At 48.5% G+C, this 25804-nt stretch overlaps 1 protein-coding gene across 3 annotated transcripts in view; it reads left to right on the top strand.

Annotated features, from left to right (window-relative positions):
* Window positions 1-25804, top strand: part of SAMD11 (sterile alpha motif domain containing 11) — a 106942-nt gene that overhangs the window by 60222 nt on the left and 20916 nt on the right. For all 3 annotated transcript variants that reach the window (XM_032232119.1, XM_032232120.1, XM_032232121.1), the window contains exons 5-8: window positions 7202-7294; window positions 13062-13232; window positions 15846-15984; window positions 25399-25514. In XM_032232119.1, coding sequence (XP_032088010.1) covers window positions 7202-7294; window positions 13062-13232; window positions 15846-15984; window positions 25399-25514 — 519 coding nt within the window. The remainder of the gene's footprint in view (window positions 1-7201; window positions 7295-13061; window positions 13233-15845; window positions 15985-25398; window positions 25515-25804) is intronic.

The following is a 25804-nucleotide window of genomic DNA, read 5'->3' as shown; positions in this document are numbered from 1 at the left end:
GCTTTAGGCCTTGTGCAAAAATGTTAAAGGGGATCAATACATTATAGATTTGTGTGTGGTGTGTGTGTGTGTTTGTGTGTGTGTTTGGAGGGCCAGATCCTCCTCCTCACGCCTGATTTAAGCTGAAGGATTTAAAGAGAACTGTTCGGGGAGGAACTGCTGGCAAATCTCACACTTCCATACACCCCCTTTTCCCCCCCCCCCACTTCAATTTCCCCATTTTTTGGGGAGGGTGGTGTGCATGTGCGTGTGTGTGTTTGTGAGGCTTTGCAAAGAGAGACAACTGAAGGAGAAGCGGGATGCAGGAGTTAAACCGCCTAATGCAGCTCTGCGGCGTATAAATTAACCGGGAGTCCCTGCTGATTTCCCCCAATAATTGGGTCTGCGTCTTGTCCCATCAGGCCTGGCCTGTTCCTCTCACTGGGGAACTAATTGGTCATCCTGAGTTGGGGCTCAGAAAATGCCCAGCCAATTAAGAACTTGGCATGGCGACCGCTGGGCAGCCTGCATCCCTTCCCCTGCGGGCCTCGCTCTTAACTTCCCTCCCATAATTCTTCCATTTTCCTTGTCTGTTTCCAGAGCGCTTTTTGACAGGGTTGGAAAAGGGCCTTGTAGGTCATCTAATCCAACCCCACCCCGCCAGCCGAGCAGGAGACCCTACACCATTTCAGACAGATGGCAATCTAGTCTTCTTTTATTTCTTCTTTTCTTCCCCCCTCCCCCCCTTCCCAGCACCTTTTCTGGGGTGGCCCTCGGGAAACAATTCGTTCATTAGATTCGTTTCAAGAGTGCGGAGATCTGTCCGTGAATCTCCAAGACTCTGTGCCCGGTTTTTCCTTGCACAGAAACCTCATTTGGGAAAAGATTTACAGCTTGGCAGCTTTCCAAGAGAGATAAGGTCGGTGGTCATAAATACTCCTTTGAAAGACTGTTTGCCAGGCCTTTGCTGAATGTGAAGGAGAGGAATTCACCTTCGTTTAATAAAAGGGGTTTTGTCAGGGACCAGGACTCTGCCTCGTGGTTTTTGGGGAAGCCTAGGTCAAAACACCACCCTCCCTTCCTCTGTCCATCCTTCCCTCTATTTGTCTGTCCCTCTGTCTGCCTGTCGGTCCACCCATCCCTCCATTCCATCCATTTTTCCATCTTACCTGTTCACCCACCCACTTACAGGCCTGACCATCCCATCAAATAGACAATCAAAAGAGAGATCAAAAGCACAGTTCGCCCTTCCCTCCCACCCAGACCTCGCATCTTAACACACACACACACCCCAATTGTAGCTCGCAGCCCTCCAGGAGGCTAAAAGATTAGAGACCCCCTTGGATCTCTTAGGCGGGAGACTACCGTATTTTTCGGAGTATAAGACGCAGCAAGGTTTTGAAGAGGAAAATTTAAAAAAAATATTTTTTGCACTCTTCAAGCCTCCCAAAAACGGCCCCCCTTTCCCCCCACAAAAGGGGCATGAATAGCCCTTAGGAGGCTTATTGAGTGCTCCTGGGGGGTGGGCAAAAACGAGCAAAAATCGCCCTGTTATTTTTGCAAAAATGGGCCTGTTTTTTGTCAAAAAAAGGACATGGATAGCCTTTAGGAAGCTTATAGAGTGCGGCTGGGGGCTGGGTGGGGGCAAAAACGGGTTGTTTTTTGCTCATTTCTTTCCTCCCCAGTCCGCAGGATCACTCTGAAAGCCTCCTAAAGCCTTTGCAACGTCATTTTGGTGAAGGGGACGGGGTCTCGGGAGGCCAAAAATGCTGTATTCAGTGTAGAAGAAGCACCCAGATTTTCAGCCTCTTTTTTGAGGGGAAAAAAGGTGCGTCTTATACTCCAAAAAATACGGTATTTCTATACAAATCTCCACGGGCAAAAAAACAACAACAAAGAAACAATTGCAAGATTTTTTTCAAAAAAAAAAAGGAAGGAGAAGGTCACCTTGTGGTGACTTTTCCCCCTCCTCCTCCAAGATCTGCTTTTTCCCACGCATTCGTTGCCCTTATGCTTCCTTTCCTTCCCCCACCCTCTTTTTTTCCACCCGGTCGTCGCCCTCCACAGTCATTTGTCATGCGTTTTCTTCTCCGACGCGCCTCCCCGATCCCCGTCGTTCCTGGGGGGTGGGTGGGGGGAAAGACACTATTTGAAGCCTTTCCTCTCCGTGCGGAGCCGAGCGGCTCTTTTTTCCCCCCACGCAGCCAATCAATGGCAAGCTCTTCGGCCCCGGCAGGGCTCGGCGAACACCCGATCAATAAGTTATTAGCACCATTCTGTCAGCTGTAATGCGGAGATTGATCGGGACTGGGGCAACCAGCGTGCCGCTTGGCACTTCCCCTGCCTGATAAAGATGACAGATTAAGGGGATAAAAAAAAAAGAGGAATTAAGTCTGGCTGTCAAAGGCCGGAGGGGGGGAGGTCAGCCCCGTGATTGAAGGGGCACATTTCAGGGACACTGAAGGTGCCACCTCTGGGCACCTTACGAGCAAAGCTTGTGTTTTCTGGGCAGGGAGGTGTGATACGTTAACCTGGTGCCTGGCGTAGGATTGGTACTCACCGAGGGGCGAAAGAGAGCTAGCTCAGCAGGAGTGGGATTCAAAAATTTTAGCCGGCGGTTCTCTGCCCTGTTGCTGGATGGGTGTGGCCCAGTGGTGGGATTCAAATAATTTAACAACCGGTTCTCTGCCCTAATGACCAGCAGGGTAGGTGGGGCTTGGTGGTCATGTGACTGGGTGGGCATGGCCAACTCAACATCACTCACGTTGATGGGCACTTGTTACAATGGTAATAAGGGTTAACCAGAGAGGCAGTTTCTGTAAGCAGGGCAATAAAGATTAGGCTAGAAACACCAGAATGTCTCCTTCCTGCCTTCCTTACAGGATTAGCCCTGTAAAGTGGGGAAAGAAACAAAAGGAGATTTCTTCCAACAACCGGTTCTCTGAACTGCTTAGAAAGTTACCAACCGGTTCTCCCGAATAGGTGCGAACTGGTTGAATCTCACCACTGGCGTGGCTGTGGTGGGCGTAGGCTACTTGGCCTCCTGCACCGCCGCAGGGTGCAGTGGTGGGCTTTTTCGCCCTTCCTAGCAGAGGTGGATTCCTACAGGTTCGGCTGAAGAGGTAGTAACTCGGGTGAACCCGTGACCGTTCTATCCTGGGCGCCACCATCTTTATTTTCTGTTCTGCACACGCGCAGAACAATCTTCATTGGAAAAAAAATGTAATTTCCCCCCCTCTTTTTTTTTAAATTGTTAAGATCTTTTTAAATGCAAATAAATGCCCATGCACGCCGAGCATGCAAAATTTTTTGAGCACCAATAGTAATGCCGGCAGGAATCCACCCTTGCTCTCCAGGCTCCGGAGTCTTTCCTCAAGCCTCTAGGAGGGTGAAAACGGCTTCCCACGCCTCTGGAGGCCAGAAACGGGTCGGTTTCTGGACTTCCACGAGGCCCGTTTTTCGCCGTCCTAGATCCTCCGTGCAAGGCCTGCATTTATCCGGCATCCAAAACGGGGCACGTGGAGATTCCTGGTAGAGTCGGGTCGGGGGTGGCCAGCCAGTCCTTGCAACTACGGGTTCGGCGAATCAGATGTAAAATTAGCACCCGGTTCAGCCGAACCGGCTGAATCCTACCCCTGGCTAAGATGGGGAATATATGGAAAACTGGCATCCTGCAGGCGAGACAGGAGATGGCTGGCAACCCTACAGATAGAATCGGGAACCAATGTGGTTCCTTTCAATTGACGTTTTGCGGATTTTTATGATAAGGACAGCTTGGGAAGCGTAGTTGAGAGATGGGGAACAACGCCCCCCCCTTTAGGACTTGTGGACTTCAACTCCCAGAATTCCTGAGCCAGACCATTCCCAATGGGGACATTCATTTGTACGCATTTGCGCTCCGGGTTTATGGTCTGTGAATTTGTGTGGTGAGCAGATGTGAGACGGTTGGGATTTATTTCCGAGTCGTTCATCATCGGAGCCCAGATTCAACTACTGTGGGCGTCTTGTCGTTATTCTCTTGGCTTCTCTTTTCTCTTTATTATTTTCTTTTTTTATTTATTATGTTCGTAGGCTGCCCGACTCTTGGCAGTTCACAAGGAAAAAACAAAACAAAACTTAAGATTCAAGAATCAAACATGCAGCTTTGCATATCTCAGGCTTAGATTAGCAGTCCTGGAGATCATTAAGATTTCTAGCCCTGGTTTGATGAGCCCAAACATATGTGAGAATTCTTTCAGACCATGTTTGATTGGGGTAGGGGGGCGGGGGGAGAACTGTTTTGACCCAAGTTTCCTTAAAAAGCACGAAGCAGAGTCTTGGTCCCGGCAAAATCCCTTTCATTATTTACATGACTGTGAATTCCTTTCATTCACAGTCAGCAAGGCTTGGCAAACAGTGTTTCAGAGGAATATTTATCCACACGAACCTTAGCTCACTTCATAACACAGCGCTAGGGATTCAAACTGCCGAACTGCCCAATCTTTCTGATTGACAGCTCAGCGTCTTAGCCACTAAGCCAGCGCGTCCCACCCTTGCAATTGGAGACCACCTCAGATAGCTCGTAATATATCTAATGTGAGTCTGAAGACAACCAGAATCCTACTCCGGAGTGATTTGAATTCAGGGAATGTATGGTTCAACCCCTCTACAATAATTGTGACTTTGCAACACTGTTTTGGGACTGTTGTTGTGTCGTAAAATAAATTGGGATTACACACCTCTCCTTCTAAGCATCCTTAAAGAGAGGTGAGCATTCACGATGGAGGTAATCTGGAATTGGAACCATAAGTCAATTTTAAGTGGGTCACCATGTGACCTGCCCTGATTTTGCAACCGTCATTGCAGTGGTGGTTAAGTGAAACCCACATCGTTAAATGAATCCACTGTACCCAATAGGTGTTTTTTTGTTTGTTTCAGGAATCAGAAATAGATCGCCAAATTCTTTCTTTCCTTTGACGGTCTTTAATCTTTCAATACCTCGGACTACACCGCCCATTTTCCTGGGCAAGGGGCTCTTTTCCCTTTGTTTGGGGTGCCATAATATTTGGAGCCAAATCCCCCTCCTCCCCAAACTTTAAATTTTGAGGGGTGCAACCTGGTTTACAGACAAACCAGTCGGTGGGTTACTTATTTTAAAATCCCATCGCGAAATCTTCGCCGAATTACAATAAATAAATAACCCCCACGCCGGGCCCAGTTAAATTCCGTAACCTCTAACTTTGCACGCTGATTAAACGAGGCAGATGGGGGGAAAAGAAGAAAAATGTAAATAACCCAATTTGCATATTTTAAAAATCCTCTTTCGTCGCACGCAGTGTCGTGCAGTTGTGTCGGTGAGGCGAGGAAATATTTCTGGCACCCAGCGCAGCTCTTAAAAACTCATTATCCAGTGGGGGAGGGGTTTCTTGCATGATGGCAACCTTGAGGACTAGAATCTTGGTTTCTCTCCTTAACAGAAAAACCTCCCCCTTTCCCCCAAGGAGGCAGAATTCAGAGTATTCCCGGTTTGCACCTCTAGTGCTCGTTTTGCACAAAGAGGCAGTTGAATCCTTAGAAGAAATAGGGGTGTGGGAAGCATATCAGAAGGGACCCTCCCTAGTGTCTTTGCCAGTAAAGAGGAGGGGGGCAGAAATATTGTAATGGTCTGTGGAAAAGACCTTGAGAGACAGGAGGAAGAGACGCACACTAGGCAATAAACAGATAAGAGGCAGCTGAACCCTTAGAAGAAATAGGGGTGTGGGAAGCATATCAGAAGGGACCCTCCCTAGTGTCTTTGCCAGTAAAGAGGAGGGGGCAGAAATATTGTAATGGTCTGTGGGAAAGACCTTGAGAGACAGGAGGAAGAGACGCACACTAGGCAATAAACAGATAAGAGGCAGCTGAACCCTTAGAAGAAATAGGGGTGGAAAGCATATCAGAAGGGACCCTCTCTAGTGTCTTCGCCAGGAGGAAGAGATGCAGATGAGACCACAGTCAGATAAGAGGCAGCTGAGGCCACAGATGGAAAAGGGGTTTTGGGAAGCATCTTAGGAAGGACCCTCCCTAGTTTTTGCTGGGTGGGGGGACGGGGAGAGAAAGGAGGAGGGGATTCTCCCGATGAGAAGAGGCTTAGATGAATTCTTTTTCGCCTGCTCTTATTTGACGTGCTTTCAATTCCCACCCCAGTGTTATTATGGAAGAATATTGATTTTTTTTTATGTACATGGGAAAAGAAGGGCAAAGTGGGAGGGGGGTGGGAGGGAGGGGTTTCTGTAATTGTGTATTATATATTTTGCACTGGCTGGCAGGAGAGAGAGGGGTTTGGAGACCCTTCCCCAAAAGGGGAGAGACGATGGAGAGAGATCGGGGATTGTACATTAGTGTGTATGTGTGTATGGGGGCAGGGGGGGATTCTCCATTTCTGTCTCCCCCCCCACCATCCCTGGGCTCCCTACCCCACCCAGACCCCGGCTGTTTTACACCAGGGCTCACAGGGAGCCCCCCGGGAAATGCAAGGGAGCCCATCAAATGAGGCAGTTAAGTACGGAAATAAAAGTAGATTTTGCAAATTTATGGCTGGGAGCCCTTCGCATCGATCAGCGCACCGAAGGATGATGGCTGGCGGGGAGTTAGAGAGACCGAGGCGAATGCTCACAGCAACGAGCCTCCCTCGGTTTCTTCCTCAGCTGGTTTGGGGTCTGTGTGTGTGTGTGTGTGTGTGTGTGTGTGTGGAGTGTGTGTGTGTGTGTGGAGTGTGTGTTTGCAAGCCTGAAAAGGCTCACAGATTGTGGCGGTGGTGATGGAGGAAATCGGGGGACGGGGGGACGGGACTGTGTGCATAATTGTGCATTTCCAGCTGAACTTCTCTTCTTCTCTCCTCTCCTCCCTCCTTCCCCTCCTTCCCTTCTCTTTTCCTTTCCCTCTATCTTCCTTCCTTCCTTCCTTCCTTTTCCTGCCTTCCTTTTCCTGTCTGCCTGTTGCTCACCTTTCCCTTCCTTCCTTCTTCGCTGCCTGCCTGCCTCTCACTTTTCCCTTCCTTCCTTCCTCCCTCCCTCCCTTCCTTCCTTCCTTCCTTCCTTTGTTTTTTTCCTGCCTGCCTGCTGCTCACCTTTCCCTTCCTTCCTTCCTTCCTTCCTTCCTTCCTCCCTCCCTTCCTTCTTCCCTCCCTCCATCTCTCCCTCCCTCCCTTCTCTTCCTCTCTTCTTTTCCTCTCTCTCCTCTCCCTCTTCCTGTTCCATTCTAGATGAAGTTTTAGGCAAAAGGAAAATCTGTCTGCCCAATAGCAACGGAGACTGTCTTTTGGAGAGCAAAAAATCTCGAAGCGAATCCCCAAAAGGTGAGAAAAGGAAACTCTCTTTACAATTTCTGCCAGCGCGCTGTCTGCTTTTTTTTATAGGAAGGATGAATAAATGGAGGAAGGAAGGAAAGATAAATGAAAGGAAGGAAGGAAGGAGGGTGGATAAATGGAGGGAGAGGAAGGAAGGATAAATGGAGGGAAGGAGGGAGGAAGGATAAATGGAGGGAGAGGAAGGAAGGATAAATGGAGGGAGAGGAAGGGAGGGAGGAAGGATAAATGGAGGAAGAAAGGAAGGATAAATGGTGGGAAGGAGGGAGGAAGGATCCGGCCTTCTAAAGAGCAGCCAGGGTTGATCTCCTCTAGGACTGACCGGTTGGATGGCCTTGCAGTCCAAGGGACTCAATGCAGGAGTCTTCTTCTCCAGCACCCGAGTTCAAAGGCCTCCATTCTTTGGCCTTCCTTATGGTCCAACTTTCTCAGCCATCCATTGCAACTGGGGAAACCAAATGAAACCCCCTCCCTTTTCAAACTCCCTTGGAGACAGGCAGCTGTCAATAACGCCAATCAGGGCTCCCTCCCGACATGCTAATGAAACCCTTTTATCCAAGCTCTTTCAAAGGCCGTTTCTTAGCATTTTGCTCTCCTCTGGGGGGAAGTTCTTGGATATCTTCTTCCCTAATTTTCCCTTTTCACCCCTTTCTCCTCCTCCTTTCCACACACACACACACACACACACATGTTCCAGGCTCCCGCTGCATCCTCTGAAAAATTAATCAAGGTGATAGCGGTTTAATCTATCTCGCGGAGACGCTGAGCTTTAATCAGGCTTTCGCGAAGCCCAGCCATCTATCGCGTTGGGATCAATGCCACGCGGCGGCGGCCTCCCCTCCCCAAACCGGTCGTTCCTACCGCCCCCCTCCACCACCCCCTTCCTCGACTTCCCAATTGGCGTTGTGATCAATCACCTCGCCTGTCCCCCTTTCGTCCCCACCCCACCCGCCAGCTTAATTATTTTATTTTTATCGATTGGTTGATTAAATGTTTACCGCCTCCCGACTCTTGGGGGGAGCGAGGTTTCGCAAATAAAACGCACATAACTATAAATTAAACGCGACAATAAAAAACAAAGGAGAGACACACACACACAACCTGGATAACTCATGCTGCCCTTTACCTGAATTTGCAGTTTAAGCTAAAAAAAAAAAGATTCGGGGAGTTTTTCCGTGGTTAAGAATGGCTCACAAAAGGGGACCCTTTTCTGGCCTGGCTTGGGGGGGTGTTTCTGAGCCCCAAATATGCTGGTATGTTAAACCTGGCTCCTGAAATAACCCATTTTCTGGATTCACACAACCTCTAAGCTCTTAGCCACAAATTAACCAGGATTATCTAAGTTTAGCGCGTTATCCGAATGCAGCCATTTGACTTCTGGCTCGCCAGTTAATCTTCTCTTACTCAGCCATTGGTTGAGCTGCTGTGATGTCACAGAATAATCCACAAAGGCTCCGCCCACCAACCAAAAGAAATATCTGTTTTCGGACCATTGCTGCTTCCCTGGAAGGAAACGGAGAAGTGAGATTAGCAAATGGGATGAAATTCTCAAACTTTGGGCCACGCACCACGAGCTGCATTGTATTTCTGAAGTCCTCGCCTTTTGCTGCTGGCGTCTGATAATGCCGTGATACACTGCCCCTGAACGGTGAAGCTCTATATCCAGGGATAGTATTCACTTACTTTCCCTACCGGTCCGCAAATGTGAGAGTGCACCACGCAGGCACATGGCTTGAAAATGTCCCTAAATAGGACATAAATAGGACATCAATAGTCTAAGATGCTGAGCTTGTCGATCAGAAAGATTGACAGTTCAACAGTTCGAATCCCCAGCGCTGCATAATGGAGGGAGCTCCCGTGACTTGTCCCAGCTTCTGCCAACCTAGCAGTTCGAAAGCACGTTAAAAAAATGCAAGTAGAAAAATAGGAGCCACCTTTGGTGGGAAGGGAACAGCGTTCCGTGCGCCTTCGGGAATTGAGTCATGCCGGCCACATGACCACGAAGATGTCTTCGGAGAGCACTGGCTCTTCGGCTTCGGTACAGAGATGAGCACCGCCCCCTAGAGTCGGGAACAAACAGCACACGTGCGAAAGGGGAACTTTTTAACCAAATAGGACGGCATAGAATCAGGGCACGATAGAACCTTATCTTACCTTCCACAAATAGTGGCACATAAGTATTTTTTTTTTAAATTTTTATTTTAATCCCTTCCATCTGCAGCAACATCCTTATTGCGCTCAGTTAAAAAAAAAGTAAAAATGGAACATTTTTGCTGGAAGTAGGTGAACTCAGCCGGATTCTCTTGAATCAATTGTGAGAAATCAATCCCATATGCTTTGTGCATTCAGATCAATTCGGATCTCCCAATCAGGCCTGATTCGATTGGGGGGGTGGGTGGGGGAGAAATTGTCTCTTAAAAAGCAGGCAAGTTTAAAATCGCCAGGAGCCTTAGAGGATCCAAGCGGTTTGGAATCGATTTGGCCGGTTTTCCCGGTCGTGATCCGCGTTCGAATTCCATTTCCGATGCTATGGACTGCCAATATTGCCCCTCGGTTGACTCGCCTTAACCAAGTTTAAGTCTTTAAAACATCTGGATGTTTTCTTTTGGCTGTTTCAAGCGTTCAGCTTCTCAGCGGAGATGGGCAGTGAGGTCAAGAGAGTGTTTCCTGCCCATGTGCAGAGTTCCCTATCGACTTTTCTCTCCTCCCCTCTTCGGCTGCATCTCTGGGCTGTTAGGAGCTGAAGGTGTCAAACAGAGCAGAATATGGAAGTAGTAGAAATTTCACCCCTTCCCCAAATAAAGATTATGGTTGCCGCTTGGCCAGTTTTTCAGCTGTGTCCTCTCCGCAGCATCTCAGCAGCTGAGAATTTGCAAAATGCGGGTCCGGCCTTAGGCCTCCCCCTCCCCAACTGTCAAAGTGAGAATGGAAGGGAAATTGCCAACGTGTCTGACTTGATGGGAAGTGGAGGGGGGGGAGGAAGCAGAGTTTCTCTCCTTCCCCCTCTGTTTTGCGCATGAAGCCTTTCCTTGCTCGATGTAGTGACAGTAATTAAAAATGCCCCCCTCTTTCTCTCTCTCCCTCTCTGTCCATCTGTCTCTCTGTTTTTATCTCTCTCTCTGTGTGTGTCTGTCTCTCTCTCTCTGCCCCCCTCTCTCTGTGTCTCTGTCTCTCTCTGCCTCTCTTCTTTCTCTCTCCCTCTCTCTGTCTGTCTCTGTCTGTCTGTCTCTCTCTCTCCATCTGTCTCTGTTTTTTCTCTCCCTGTGTGTGTCAGTCTGTCTCTCTCTCTCTGCCCTCCTCTCTCTGTCTCTTTCTCTCTCCCTCTCTCCTTCTCTCTCTCTGCCCCCTTCTCTGTGTCTCTGTCTCTCTCTGCCCGTTCTCTCTCTGCCCCCCTCTGTCTGTGTCTCTCTCTGTCTCTCTGTCTCTTTCTCTCTGTCTCTCTCTCTGTCTTTCTCCCTTTCCCTCTCTCTCCTCTCTCTGTCTGTCTCTTTCTGTCTCTCTCTCTCTCTCTCTCCATCTGTCTCTTTTTTCTCTCCCTGTGTGTGTCAGTCTGTCTCTCTCTCTGCCCTCCTCTCTCTGTCTCTGTCCCTTTCTCTCTCCCCTTTCTCCTTCTCTCTCTCTCTGCCCCCTCTCCCTTTCTCTCTCCCTCTCTCCTTCTCTCTCTCTGCCCCCCCTCTCTCTGTCTCTCTCTCTTTGTCTCTCTCTGTCTCTTTCTCTCTCCCCCGTCTGTTTGCCTGTCTGTCTGTTTCTGTCTCTTTCTCTCTCCCCCTCTCTCCTCTCTGTCTCTCTCTCTATTTGTGTCTCTGTCTCTTTTTATATCTATCTTTCTCCCTCTCCCTCCCCCCCTCTCTCTCATTTCCTGTAACCTCTAAGCTTATTACCGGAGGGGGGGGGGGGGAAATGATTGCGCTCTTGAAACGGAGGGGTTTTTCTTCCTCTCCTGCACACTTGCACACACACACACACACACACACACACACAGCCGTGTGCGCGCCCACGGATCAGGGAAGGGGATGACAGACAGCTGCTTCAATGGGGCGTTCTCTCTCCTGGGAACTTCGGGGTCGTTTGGCCGCTGAACGTGGGTGGGCTTGTCAATCAGTGGCAGGGGCGTATCGGCAGTGGGAAGGTTGGGGAGGGAGGGGGGGGAGTTTGGAAGTCTAGACAAGGTTGCTTCCTTCCCTGGGGTGAGTGGTGGGTTGCAAGAGCTGAGCCTAGTCCTTTTTTCTGCTTTATTAACCCCTCCCCCAGTGAATGGGTCTCCCTATGGAAAGCAGGTGGGCTTCCTGGCTGCAAAAAGGGCATTTCCAATTTTTATTTTTTTGGAAGTGAGTTTTAGAGAGAGCAGATCCTCTGGAAAATCAGGCCTGGGTGTTGGAAGTGTGCCCCTCACCACCATCCTTCCCAGTCTTCCTCCTTCCCGTCCTTTCACGCCGAATCTCCTTGTGGCGTCTCATCCATCGGCGAACAAGGATTTTTCTTGCTTTTTGGAAAATCGGGAACCGTCAGCTCGGGTCCCGCCTTGCTTAGGGATGGAAATTCGGGTGCCGAGTAGTTGAGGGCTGCTTGCAAGATGGAAGGGACTGGGGTTGTGCTTCCAAACAGCCTTCGAATCCTTGACAATGGTAGTTTAGTGGCAGTCACTAAATAAATTCATCTTCCCTTTCCGCAGCCTGGATTTTTCGGTCAAATTGCGGCTTTCTTTGACACCAAAATGGTAGTTGAAATGTTTCCTACAAAAGTGACGTGTAAATAGCGCGAATTTAAAAACGATGAAAGAGAGAGAAATCAGCGAGGCTTCCTCCAGCTAGCATCTTCAAACTCCCACAGAAATTTTTAGTCTTTGCTTGCAGCTAAGAAGCAAAGAGAAGTTTCAACCGGCTCTGCTTTTGATGCCCAGTTCTTGCTAACTGAGAATGGAGTCTTCTTTAATCAGATTTGTTGACAAAGAAAAGGCAATGATGTTGCAGAAGTCTCAACACAGCGAGATATGTTCCCTCCCTCGAGCACTTAAATTTGGCTGGACTTAATTCTCTCTTTTTTTAAAGGAGAGTGGAATAAAAAAAGATGCAGAACCCTGAACAAAAAATCTACCCCCACCCCAAATTCAGAAAGAGTGCAAGTCAACGACCCGTCTCCTGTTTTGCATGCTAAAATGCGCTAGACTCCATCGGTAAGGGATTTGACGCTCCGTAAAATAAGGACCAGTTCCTGGGATGTGGTGGCTCAGTGGCTAAGACGCTGAGCTTGTCGATCAGAAAGGTCAGCAATTCGGTGGTTCGAATCTCTAGCGCCGCATAACAGAGGGAGCTCCCGTGACTCGTCCCATCTTCTGCCAACCTAGCAGTTCGAAAGCATGTAAAAAATGCAAGTAGAAAAATAGGGTGGGAAGGTGGGAAGGGAACAGCGTTTTGTGCCCCTTCGGGAGTTGAGTCATGCCAGCCACATGACCACGGAGACGTCTTCGGACAGCGCTGGCTCTTCGGCTTGGAAACGGAGATGAACATCGCCCCCTAGAGTTGGGAACGACTAGCACATATACGCGAGGGGAACCTTTACCTTTAAAATAAAAAAAACCGAATCATTCCCTGGGCTCGTTTTCAACTCTTCGCAACCATATTCGGAATCATGAGGACTAGAAAATTAACTTGGCGAAGGGAACACCACAGTGCAAAATTGCTGTTACATTTTGTAAGAACCGCTTATTTCTCACCACTCACCCTTCCATTTTTTGTTTGTTTGCCTTTCCGCCCCACAGAAAACTCCCACACACCCCTTTTGGAGGGCCCGGTGACACAGATGACTCCGGAGGAAGATTACCGGCGGCTGATGTCCGCCCTCAACGAACACAGCACTTTTGAAGAACAGCAGCAGCAGCAGCAGCGCCTCTACCAGTTGGCCGGCGGGATATCCGTCCCGAGTCACAGCGGTGAGCCTGGGGAATTCTGGGAGTTGAAGTCCATGCATCTTGACAGTGCAGAGAAGAGCAACAATGATGGTTGGGGGGCTGGAAGCTAAAGCATATGAAGGACGTAGGCATAGAATAGAAGAATAGAATAGAATAGAATAGAATAGAATAGAATAGAATAGAATAGAATAGTATAGAAGGATAGATGAGTAGACTAGAATGGAGTAGAATAGATTAGAATAGTAGATTAGAATAGTAGATTAGAATAGTAGAATAGAACAGTAGAATAGAATAGTAGAATAGAATAAAATAGAATAGAATATAGATGAATAGACTAGAATGGAATGGAATAGAATAGTAGAATAGAATAGAATAGAATAGAATAGAATAGGAGGATAGATAGACTAGGATAGGATAGGATAGGATAGGATAGGATAGAAGAATAGACTGGAATGGAATAGAATAGAATAGAATAATAGAATAATATAAAATAGGAGGATAGATAGACTAGAATAGAATAGTAGAATAGAATAAAATAGAATAGAACAGGATAGATAGACTAGATTAGATTAGAATAGAATAGAATAGAATAGAATAGGATAGGGTAGAAGAATAGACTGGAATGGAATAGAATAGAATAATAGAATAGTGGACTAGAATAAAATAGAATAGAATAGGAGGATAGATAGACTGGATTAGATTAGATAGGCTAGAATAGAATAGAATAGAATAGAGGATAGATAAATATGGAATGGATCTTGGAGGTCTTCTAATCCAACATATGAAGAATGTTTGCAGGAATTGGGTATATCTAGTTTAAGAAGGACTAGAGTGGAAATGATACCATGGTTTCAGTATTTGAGGGGCTGCCCCAAAGAAGAGGGAGTCAAGCTATTCTCCAAAGCAGTTGAGGGCAGGACAAGAAACAATGGATGGAAACTAATCAAGGGGAGAAGCAACCTAGAATTAAGGAGAAACTCTCTTAACAGTGAGGACAATTCACCAGTGGAACAGAAATCACTGGAGGTTTCTAAAAAGGAACTAGACAGTCACTTCTCTGAAATATGGTATAGTTTTTCCTTCTTGAGCAGGGGGCTGGACTAGAAGACCTCTAAGGTCCCTTCCAATTCTGTTAGTCTATTCTGTGAAAAATGGCCACGTTTGAGGGGGGGGGAAACCTTCTCTTTAAAGCCTAGAAACTCTTTAACACCGGGCATTTGGGGGGGGGGTCTGGTAGGAGTAGTGCGGTGGCCTAAAAGTGGCGCTCTCATCTCACAAATCAGGAGGCTGTGAGTTCTATCCTAGGTAGAGGCAGATATTTCTCTCTCTGAGCACACTGAGAATCTACCTGCTGCAAAACTCTGTAGTGGCGACAGGGAAGGGCATCTGGCCATGAAAACACTCTGCTAGCTCCATTCACTTGCCCAGACTCCACCCCGCAAGCCATGATGGGCTCATTAAAAGATGATGATGATTGAAAATACAGGATGGCCACTTGTGATTGGTGTATAAAGTTTTTTGCTCTTATCGCCTGGACGATGTTTTAATTCACCCTTGTGGGTGCTTGCTGGGGGGGGGGGGGATGAGGCTCAATTATAAATGGTATTTCTGCCAAGGAAAGTTCCTGATGATATGCAGGCACCAACTTATCTTTAATTATTTAGGAGGGGTTGTTTTTTTTTGCTTTATTTATTTATTTGTGGCTTAAATTGCGCTTCCTCCTCCTCCACAACTCGTCTCCGTATCCTAATTCCTCATTCCCCTCCTTGTAAATAGGTTTATGAGCAGATATAAGGGTCCCCCCCTCTCCTCCTTTATATTTTATTAAGTTTGCAACTGTGCAAAGCACAGAAACCCTTCTATATACTGTACATTCAGAAGGCAAGAGTTTTAGTTTGGCTAGCTCACATTCCAAAGGCCAGCCAAAACTCTTTTCGTCCCTTTCGAAGGGCCAAATTTGGCCTCCCTTGCTCCCTGCTGCTGCGGAGCTGGCCGCAGACTCTGGCAATGAGGAGGTTGGGGAGGAAGATGGGCCAGTCCTGGAGTCTGGAGAAGGCTCTGATGAGGGCTCTGTGTCAGAGGCAGAGAGGGGGCCAGGGCCGTCTGACAGTTATCAGCTGCCTTCGGAGTCAGACATCAGTGAGGCAGAAGAACAGCTGGAGCCTGTTCCCAGTGTGAGTTGCCAGACGAAGGGAACAGCTAAAGAACAGGGGTCGACTTGGGAGTAAGGCCACAGGTGGACGATGAATGGCCCCTCCCAGAGGACATAAAAGAGGAGCGAAAGGGGAGTGGAGTTTGCAGGAAACCCTTAATTCGCTTCATTGGTTCGTGACTCTCTGAGACTCCTTGCCAAGTTTTGCAGATATCGGCCTGGCAGCTCTCCAAGCCAGATAAGGTCTGTGACCGTAAATCCTCCCTCGAAAGACTTTGCTGGAGGTGAATGAGCAGAAATCACAGTCAATTAATAAAAGGGGTTTTGACGGGACCGGGAATTTACTTCACGCTCTTGGGAAGCCTGTGCACGTGGTCAGGGGCACTTTTGACACACTGCGAAAGAATGAGCTTAATCTTGGTTTTGTTTGATTCCATGAGGGGTTGCGACGACTGATGCTCAATTTGTTCCTCTCGGCACAGATATCCTCCGAGCGCGTCAAGAGGTCGCCTCACGAAACCCGAGTAGCCTAGAGCCTCACCTTCCCTCAGCCAGCAACTCTTCCAGCCAACGAAGAAAGCAGGGACTTCCTCAGCACCGGGATTCACACTTCAGCGAGAGGTATATCGATGTTGTGCCCATTCTTAACCTTTGTATACGTAGTCCTCGGCTTACGGTTTATTTAGCGACTGTTCAGAGTTACGACGGTGTGCTGAGAAAAGTGATTTACACTTTGCACTTAATAATCGTGATCCCTGTTGGTGACCTGCTGGCTTTGGCAATGTGGCCCGTCAGCGGATCTGGCCGCAGATTCGGACAGTGAGAAAGTTGGGGAGGAAGATGGACCAGTCCTGGAGTCTGGGGAAGGCTCTGATGAGGGCTCTGTGTCGGAGGCAGAGAGGGGCCCAGGGCCATATGCCAGTTATCACCTGCCTTCAGAGTCAGACATCCGTGAGGCAGAAGAACAGCTGGAGCCTGTTCCCAGTGTGCGCATGTGCAGAGTTGCTAGAGGAAGGAAACAGCTAAAGAACAGGGAGGAAGGCCACAGGTGGACGGTGAATGGCCCCTCCCAGAGGGAATAAAAGAGGAGCGAAAGGGGAGTGGAGTTTGCAGGAGACAATTTGTTCACTTCATTGGTTCGTGACTCTCCGAGACTCCTTGCTGAGTTCTGCAAAGATCAGCCTGGCAGCTCTCCAAGCCAGATAAGGTCTGTGACTGTAAATCCTCCCTCGAAAGACTTGGCTGGATGTGAAGGAGCAGAATTCACAGTCAGTCCATAACAGGGGTTTGCTTCCTGCTCTCGGGAAACCTCAGTCAGAACAGGCCAGTCCGTGGGAAAGCTGGTGGGGAAAGACCGCCAGTTGTCATCTTGTAACGTCTCGCTTAATGACCGCATTTAAAACCCGGAGCGGTCAAAGGAGGCCTCCCTTCGTGACCACACTGCTGAACAATAAGTGTTCCGGTGATGGTCGTAAGTTGAGGACTGCGTTTATAGCTCTTTTGCAAAACTGGAAATCCGTGCCAAGGTCTGGGGCTCCAACGGAACAAAAGCCAAACAGCGGAGATTTATGGAGTCTCCCTTTTCTCCGGGAGGTGGGTGGTAATGCACATTGGGGGTGGGGGGGGGCTGGAAGCCGCTTGGCGTGGTGCTAAAATTCCATTTCAGCTTCCTGTCGGACTCCGCAGGGATTCCATCAGCACAGGGAGGCTTATTGTGGCAGGAAGAATAATTAGCTGTTGAAAAATTCAGCCGTTTGCTGGAGGCAGCTGAGAGAGAAAAGGAGAGAGGCGGGAAGGGAAGATCCGGCTCCTGGTTTGGAGCCTGGCAGAGGGATGGGGTTGCTAGCTGAGAAGCTGGCTTCAAAATTGGCTGGAGAAAGCAGGCAGAAATGGCCCAGGTTCAGCGGTGTGAGGATGGGGAGTTCTGGGCTTTGACGTCTAGGCGTCTCTAGACGTTGAGAAAGAGGGCAGAGAAGAGCAAGAAATAGGAATGGAATGGAATGGAACAGAAAATAAGATGGGATGGGATGGAATAGAATAGAATGCAGAATAGAAAAGAAAAAAAGGATAGAATAGAATAGAAAAGAAAATAGGATAGAATAGAATAGAATAGAGGATAGATAAAATGGAATGGAATAGAATGCAGAATAGAATAGAAAAGAAAATAGAACAGAATAGAATAGAATAGAAAATAGAACAGAACAGAATAGAATAGAATAGAGGATAGATAAAATGGAATATAATAGAATGTAGAATAGAATAGAAAATAGAATAGAATAGAACAGAGGGTAGATGGAATGGAATAGAATGTAGAATAGGATAGAATGCAGAATAGAATAGAAAAGAAAGAATAGAATAGAATAGATAAAATGGAATGGAATAGAATGCAGAATAGAATAGAAAAGAAAGTAGGATAGAATAGAATAGAACAGAGGATAGATGGAATAGGATAGAATGCAGAATAGTATAGAAAAGAAAATAGAATAGAACAGAATAGAGGATAGATAAAGGAATGGAATGGAATGCAGAATAGAATAGAATGCAAAATAGAACAGAAAAGAAAATAGGATAGAATAGAATAGAGGATAGATAAAATGGAATGGAATAGAATAGAATAGAATGCAGAATAAAATAGAAAAGAAAATAGGATACAATTTAATTGAATAGCATAGAAAATAGGATAGGATGGAATGCAATGGAAGAGAATGTAGAATAGAATAGAATAGAAAATAGGATAGGATGGAATGGAATATAGAATGGAATGGAATAGAATGTAGAATAGAATAGAATAGTTGGAAGGGACCTTGGAGGTCTTCTAGTCCAACATACAAATACAACATACATTCTACTCTACTCTACTCTACTCTACTCTACTCTACTCTACTCTACTCTACTCTACGCTACGCTACGCTACGCTACGCTACTCTACTCTACTCTACTCTACTCTACTCTATTCAATCACACTTGGCCAATAAAGAATTCTATTCTATTCTCTGTCTATCCTACGTTCTATTCTATTCTATTCCACTCCACTCCATTCCACTCCACTCTAAGAAAAAGGAAAATATCAGCCCTGCTGTCTCCACCTGTGCTTTCCTTCTTGTTTGAGGATAGAGTTGCCACCGGGGTTGGGGGTTATGGGGGTTGTAGTTGACCCATGAACTCTGGTGTCGGAGATCCACTCTTGGATTGCCTGCTTGGGGGGGAGGGGCGCTGTGTTGTTCGGTGGAAGCCATGACGGGGTTAAAATGCAGCAGCGCACGGGTGTGCCTGCTAATGACTTAGAAGCATCGATTATTTGGAGGCCATTAGTGCTTATTGTTAAAGAAAAGCCAATACTTTCAAAGCTTAGCAAACCATTTGTCTCCTCTTTAAAGGACGTATCAAATTTAGCCACTGCGGAGTTAAGATCCTCTAATATCTTTGCAGGCAGGTTTCCGGGGGAGGGTGGGGGGCGGACGACACGGTGGGGGTGGGTGGGGGGGAAAGTATTTACTCCCGTGAAGAGACCCAAAGCCAAAGCGCCCATTATAGAAACTGCATCGATCCCCTTTTTAAAAAGTTGATTGCATTTTATTTTTCATATTTATTATTTGGAAGGGTGACCTCGCATTGGGCTGTGGCCCGTCAGCGGATCTGGCTGCAGATTCGGACAGTGAGGAGGTTGGAGAGGAAGATGGGTTGGTCCTGGAGTCTGGGGAAGGCTCGGATGAGGGCTCTGTGTTGGAGGCAGAGAGGGGGCCAGGGCTGCCTGACAGTTATCAGCTGCCTTCAGAGTCAGACATCAGTGAGGCAGAAGAACAGCTGGAGCCTGTTCCCAGTGTGAGTTGCCAGAAAAAGGGAATAGCTGAAGAACAGGGGTCGACTTGGGAGTGAGGCCACAGATGGACGATGAATGGCCCCTCCCAGAGGAAATAAGAGAGGAGCGAAAGGGGAGTGGAGTTTGCAGGAGACGACTAGTTCACTACATTGGTTCATAACCCTCCGAGACTCGTTGCCAAGAGTTTGGCAGAGATTTCCCTGGCAGCTCTCCAAGCCAGATAAGGTCTGTGACTATAAATCCTCCCTCGAAAGACTTTGCTGGATGTGAATGAGCAGAATTCACAGCCAATTAATAAAAGGAGGTTTTTGTCGGGACTGGGAGTTTGCTTCAGGCTCTCGGGAAGCCTGGATCAGAACCCGTTGGCTCCCAGGGCGTTGGGCTGCAAGAAGGGGTAGGATTAGAACACAGGGCCAGAGGAGCAAAGAAGCCCTCCTAGCCGAAAAGTGTTGGAATTGGAGGGTATTTTAAGGAGGAAGGAAGCTAGAGAGTAGGCGAGTGCCTGAATATTTTGCTGCCCAATGGAAAGGCGGGGGCGGGGGGCGGAAGAAACAAGAAGTCCATCTGTTTCACTTTATAGTTGGTGGCCATAGAGTTATGGGGTGTGTGACCCCCTCCCCCCTGAAGAGAAGATCAGATTAATACCTGCAGTGTGACCGTAAATCTTGCCTCCCCCCCCCCCCCCGCTTAATCCTTGCCAAGTAACGTCAGCGGCTCCTGCCAGCTCAGCTGTCCATAAGCAGCTTGGCCTGGGTGACACCAGAGCCCTTTGCCAAGTCCGAATTAACCCGCTTTTTCGTGCCTCTCTCCCTGGGAGGGGAAATCCTTGCTTGGGGGGGGGGGAGAGGGCGGAGGAGGGGAGAGAAATGACCCACATTCCAGGAACTTGTTAAAAAAAGTTTCCAACCCTCGAGAATTCTGAAATTTTCTTGGCAGATTTTGGGTTTGCTCCTCCAGCTAGGAGGATGAGGGGACTGGAGACTAAAACATACGATGGACGGTTGCAGGAACTGGGCCTGGCTAGTCTAGTGAAGAGAAGGACCAGGGGAGACAGGAGAGCATCTTCCAATATTTGAGGGGCTTCCACAGAGAGGAGGGGGGTCTCAAGCTATTTTCCATGAAGGCCCGACAAGAAATAATGGATGGGAACTGACCAAGGAGAGATTCAACCTGGGAATAAGGAGAAATTTCCTGACAGGGAGAACCATCAACCCATGGAACAGAAGTTGCCTTTGGAAGTTGTGGGAGCTTCGTCCCTGGAGGCTTTCAAGAAGAGACTGGACTGCCCTCTGTCAGAAATGGTGTAGGTCTCCTGCTTGGGCGGAGGGGTTGGACTAGATGACCTACAAGGTCCCTTCCAACTCTGTTAATCTAATCTAATCTACTGTTAATCTAATGCATTTGAGAAGGGCCTCTGTGCCAGTTGTGGTCGTAAATGCAGATACTCCTTGATTTAATGACTATAATTGAGACCAAAACCTATCTATCTATCCTACCTACCTACCTACCTACCCATCCATCCATCCACCCACCCACCTACCTACTTACCTATCCATCCATCCATCCATCCATCCATCCATCCATCCATCCATTTATCTATCTATCCACCTACCTACCTACCTACATCTTTCTCTGTCCTACCTACCTCTCTGTCTGTCTGTCCATCCTACCTACCTACCTACCTACCTACCTACATATTCATCTATTTATCTATCTATCTATCGATCGATCAATCTATCTATCTATCTTTCTATCTTTCTATCTTTCTACCTACCTACCTACCTACCTACCTACCTACATCTTAGTCTGTCCTACCTACCTCTCTATCTGTCTGTCTGTCCATCCTGCCTACCTAACTACATATTCGTCTGTCTGTCTCTGTCTGTCTGTCTATCTATCTATCTTCTCTCTCTCTCTCTCTCTCTCTCTCTCTCTCTCTCTCTCTTTTCCTATTTATCTATCTATCTATCTATCTATCTATCTATCTATCTATCTATCTATCTATCTATCTATATCATCTATCTATCTATCATCTATCTTCTACCTATCTATCTAGCTATCATCTATATCTATTATCTACATCTTCCATCTGTCTGTCTGTCTGTCTGTCTATCTATCTATCTACCTACCTACCTACCTACCTACCATCATCTGCCTGTCTTACCTATCTACCTATATCTCAGTCTTTCTGTATATCCACCTACCTACCTACATCTGTCGCTGTCTGTCTGTCCGTCCGCCCGCCCATCCATCCAGCCATCGCATTGGCCTTAAGACTTATATACCGCTTCACAGTGATCTCCAGCCCTCTCTAAGCTGTTTAAAAATGTCAGCCTCTTGTCCCCCCCCCCCAAAAAAAACAAAAAAAACAATCCACCTCCTCATTTTACCGACCTCCCAAATCGACCCTGAGCTGGTCAGGATGAGCAGAAAATGAGGTTAGGCTGAGCTATAGGAGTTGATCGGTGGAAAGACGCCGAGGGGTAGAAGTTGAGACGGAGCCAAAGGGATGGGGGATTGTGGGGGGGGGGAACTAACAAAGCCTCCCCCCCTTTGATGTCCCTCTGCAAAATTTCTGTGCGGTCCCTTCCACCCACCCCTTCCTTGCCCGGCACAGGAGGTCAGCCAAGGGCCACTGGGTCTGCTTAACGGCCAGAGTGGTTAAATGCCACTTGATTTCCCAAATTGGCCCTTACCCAGCAGGTGGCAAGTCTGCCCACCCCCTTCCCCCTCTCTCCCCCTCTCTCTCCCTCTCTCCCCCCCTTTTCTCTCTTCTCCCTGTGATGATTACAGCTAATTACGGTCAGGACCAGCTCCTCCTCCCCCCAGGCCCCCTCTCGTCCCCCTTCCCAGCTGTAATTGTCCGTTATTCATCGGGCTCAGCTGTCTGTCCGGCGTGCGGGCTTGGGCAGACACCCCCCCCCCGTCGGCCGGCCTAATTGCAAGGCCAGAGGGATTAGGTCCGGTGATTACACCCTTCATGCGGTAATTACATCAGCATCGCTCGCTCCGGCGGCTGTGGCCGCCCAGCGCTTAAGCGCCCCCGAAGGTCATGCGCTGCGTTACCTGAGATTAATTGGCGCTGCCAGCCAAGTGCGAGGCTCTGGCGGAACGGTTATGCGATTAGCATTAACATTTCAACAGCCAGCCGATCGATCCAGCCCTACCCCTGTGGCTGTCCTCCAGACACACCGGGAGCCGTGCAATTAGTTTAGAGGAAGGAAGGAGGGCGGGAAGAGAGGGGAGGAGGAATGGCGAGAGAGAGGCGCGGGGGGGGGGGGGGACGACGGGACCCAGAGGCAGACAGGAGGGGAGGGGAGGGCTGGAAGGGAAGACAGATGGGTACAGACGGGGTGTGTGCATTTGTGTCTTGCAAGCGGGATGGTTTAATCCACCTTCGCAGATATCCCCGCTGGAGATGGATGTCCTTTTCAATCGCGGCGTGCGTCCCTTTTCGCAATTCTCAGAAGTCTTGTGCGCGGACAAACGTTGGGGTGTAGTTTGTGGTCTTGCGCTGGCTTGCCGCCTCCGTGAATGTCTTCAGAAGCACCCTGCTAGCTGTTGGCATCCATCGAAGGCCCAGATTGTTGGGGGCAAGAGGCTGACTCTGTAAACCGCTTAGAGAGGGCCGTAAAGCACTGTGAAGCGGTATATAAGTCTGAGCGCTATTGCTATCTTCCTTCCTTCCTTCCTTCCTTCCTTCCTGTTAGAATGAAGTATTGCAGACTAACTCTGCCCACTGCCAGCAGTTCAATCCTAACCGATTGGCTCAAGGTTGACTCAGCCTTCCTTCCTTCCTTCCTTCCTTCCTTCCTTCCTTCCTTCCTTCCTTCCTTCCTTCCCTCCCTCCCTCCCTCCCTCCCTCCCTCCCTCCCTCCTTCATTCCTCCTCCCTCCCTCCCTTCCTAATGGTTAGGAATAAAATATTGCAGGCTAACTCTGCCCACTGCCAGCAGTTCAATCCTGATCAACTGGCTCAAGGTTGCCTGCCTGCCTGCCTGCCTGCCTGCCTTCCTTCCTTCCTTCCTTCCTTCCTTCCTTCCTTCCTTCCTTCCTTCCTTCCTTCCTTCCTTCCTTCCTTCCTTCCTCCCTCCCTTCCTCCCTTCCCTTCCCTTCCCTTCCCTTCCCTCCCTCCCTCCTTCCCTCCCAGTGGTTAGAATGCAGTATTGCAGGCTAACTCTGCCTACTACCAGCAGTTCGATCCTAACCCACTGGCTCAAGGTTGACTCAGTCTTCTGCCCTTCTGAGGTGGGTAAAATGAGGACCCAGATTGTTGGGAGCAAGACGCTGACTCTGTAAACTGCTTGGAGAGGGCTGTAAAAGTGTTGTGGAGCGGTATATAAGTGCTGTTGCTATTTATTATCTGCCAGTTTGTAGAATCAGGATTTTTAATTATTATTATGGAAAGTGGGGTGTCGTAATCAAGGGGAACGTTTGTCCCATCATCTTCAGCAGAGAGACACCCCTAACTAACCAGCAACGGACACGCCGCTTGTCCCGTGCCAAAAGGGCATGATAGCAGCCCCCCTCTGTGTGCCCCTTTGAAGGTATCCTTGATTAATGCCCCTCGGCTTTTAACCTATTTGATCCAGAAGCAGTGGAATAAAATGGCTTTCCTTCCATCTCTTTCTAACGACGGAGCACCGAAAGCAAATTCGGGTCATTTTGAAAGTGGAGGAAGGCTGGGAAGCTGTGGGAAAGCCAGTTGCGGGCCCCTACCCTGTTTCCCCAAAAATAAGACCTCCTCAGATAATAAGCCCAATCGGGCTTTTGAGCTCATGAGGTAAAATAAGCCCTCCCCGAAAAGATTGTGACACAGCAGCAACCATGAGGTAACCACGCTTGCCGCCTCCTGCACCTCACAAATAATAAGACCTCCCTGAAAATAAGACCTCCTCAGATAATATACCCAATCAGGCTTTTGAGCTCATGAGGTAAAATAAGCCCTCCCTGAAAATATTGCGACACAGTAGCAGCCATGAGGTAACCATGCTTGCCGCCTCCTGTACCTCAAAAATAATAAGACCTCCCTGAAAATAAGACCTCCTCAGATAATATACCCAATCAGGCTTTTGAGCTCATGAGGTAAAATAAGCCCTCCCTGAAAATATTGCGACACAGTAGCAGCCATGAGGTAACCATGCTTGCCGCCTCCTGTACCTCAAAAATAATAAGACCTCCCTGAAAATAAGACCTCCTCAGATAATAAGCCCAATCGGGCTTTTGAGCTCATGAGGTAAAATAAGCCCTCCCCGAAAATATTATGCCACAGCAGCAGCCATGAGGCAACCACGCTCGCCGCCTCCTGTACCTCACAAATAATAAGACCTCCCCCAAAATAAGACCTCCTCAGATGATAAGCCCAATCGGGCTTTTGAGCTCATGAGGTAAAATAAGCCCTCCCCGAAAATATTATGCCACAGCAGCAGCCATGAGGCAACCACGCTCGCCGCCTCCTGTACCTCACAAATAATAAGACCTCCCCCAAAATAAGACCTCCTCAGATGATAAGCCCAATCGGGCTTTTGAGCTCATGAGGTAAAATAAGCCCTCCCCGAAAATATTATGCCACAGCAGCAGCCATGAGGCAACCACGCTCGCCACCTCCTGTACCTCACAAATAATAAGACCTCCCCCAAAATAAGACCTCCTCAGATGATAAGCCCAATTGGGCTTTTGAGCGCATGCGCTAAAATAAGCCCTCCCTGAAAATATCTTAAGGGCTGCGCAGCCGATCCCTGCCATGTCCTGGGGGGGGGGAACATGCCCCAACGGCTCCACATGCACTCCCAGAGGCCGCTCCCACAAACCCTAACTCCTGCGCTCCTTTTCTTAGTGGCGGCCACAAAAAGAGCGGCCGGCCCAGTGACGGTAGGAGGGGCGAGAGTGCGCCAGAAACAGAGCTTCCGGCCCTCTCTGGATCAGCTGATCCGCGGGCCGAGATTAAGCCGCCTCCTGCACCTCCAAAATAATAAGACCTCCCTGAAAATAAGGCCAAGCGCTTATTTCGGTGGGGGGGGAGGTGTCAAAAGAAAATAAGTCCCTTTCTTATTTTCGGGGAAATAACGGTAGCTGGGGAAATTATTTTTGTTTTCTTGGGGTGTTCAACCGAAGGAAAAGGACAGAGACGAGGCTGGAATTTCGATGTTTCTATATCTTCCATTTTTCTCCTTTCGCCTCCTTTTAATGTTCTCGTTTTGCGTTTCCGCTCTACAGGGAGATGCCCCACCCGCCACCTCTCCTGTCGCCCCAGAATGCGCCCCACATTGCTTTAGGGCCTCACTTGAGACCCCCTTTTCTGGGGGTGCCTTCGGCTTTGTGCCAGACGCCAGGTAAGAGGGGCAAGCCCCCCCCCCCCCGGGTTGTGAAAGGGCCTTGGGGAGGGACTTGGTGGAGCGGGGGGGGGGGGAGAGGGCTGGTTAAATGCGGGTTTTTTCCCCTCTTCCTTCGCTCTGCTGCTGCTTTTATTAATTTCTTATTTGTTTTTTTTATCCTAAGGGCCGTTTGGGGGAGTGGGGGGGGAGTTTGCAGGAAGGAGGGGATGGGCAGGTAGGGGGAGGGCTGGTGAAGGGAGCCTGAGAATGTGGGTTTTTTCCCCCCGCTCTGCTGCTGCTTTTATTAA

Source organism: Thamnophis elegans, chromosome 15 (genome assembly GCF_009769535.1).
Source record: "Thamnophis elegans isolate rThaEle1 chromosome 15, rThaEle1.pri, whole genome shotgun sequence".
Taxonomy (NCBI): domain Eukaryota; kingdom Metazoa; phylum Chordata; class Lepidosauria; order Squamata; family Colubridae; genus Thamnophis; species Thamnophis elegans.
The sequence above is the reverse complement of the archived record's forward strand: the minus strand, read 5'-3'. Positions and strand labels throughout refer to the sequence as shown.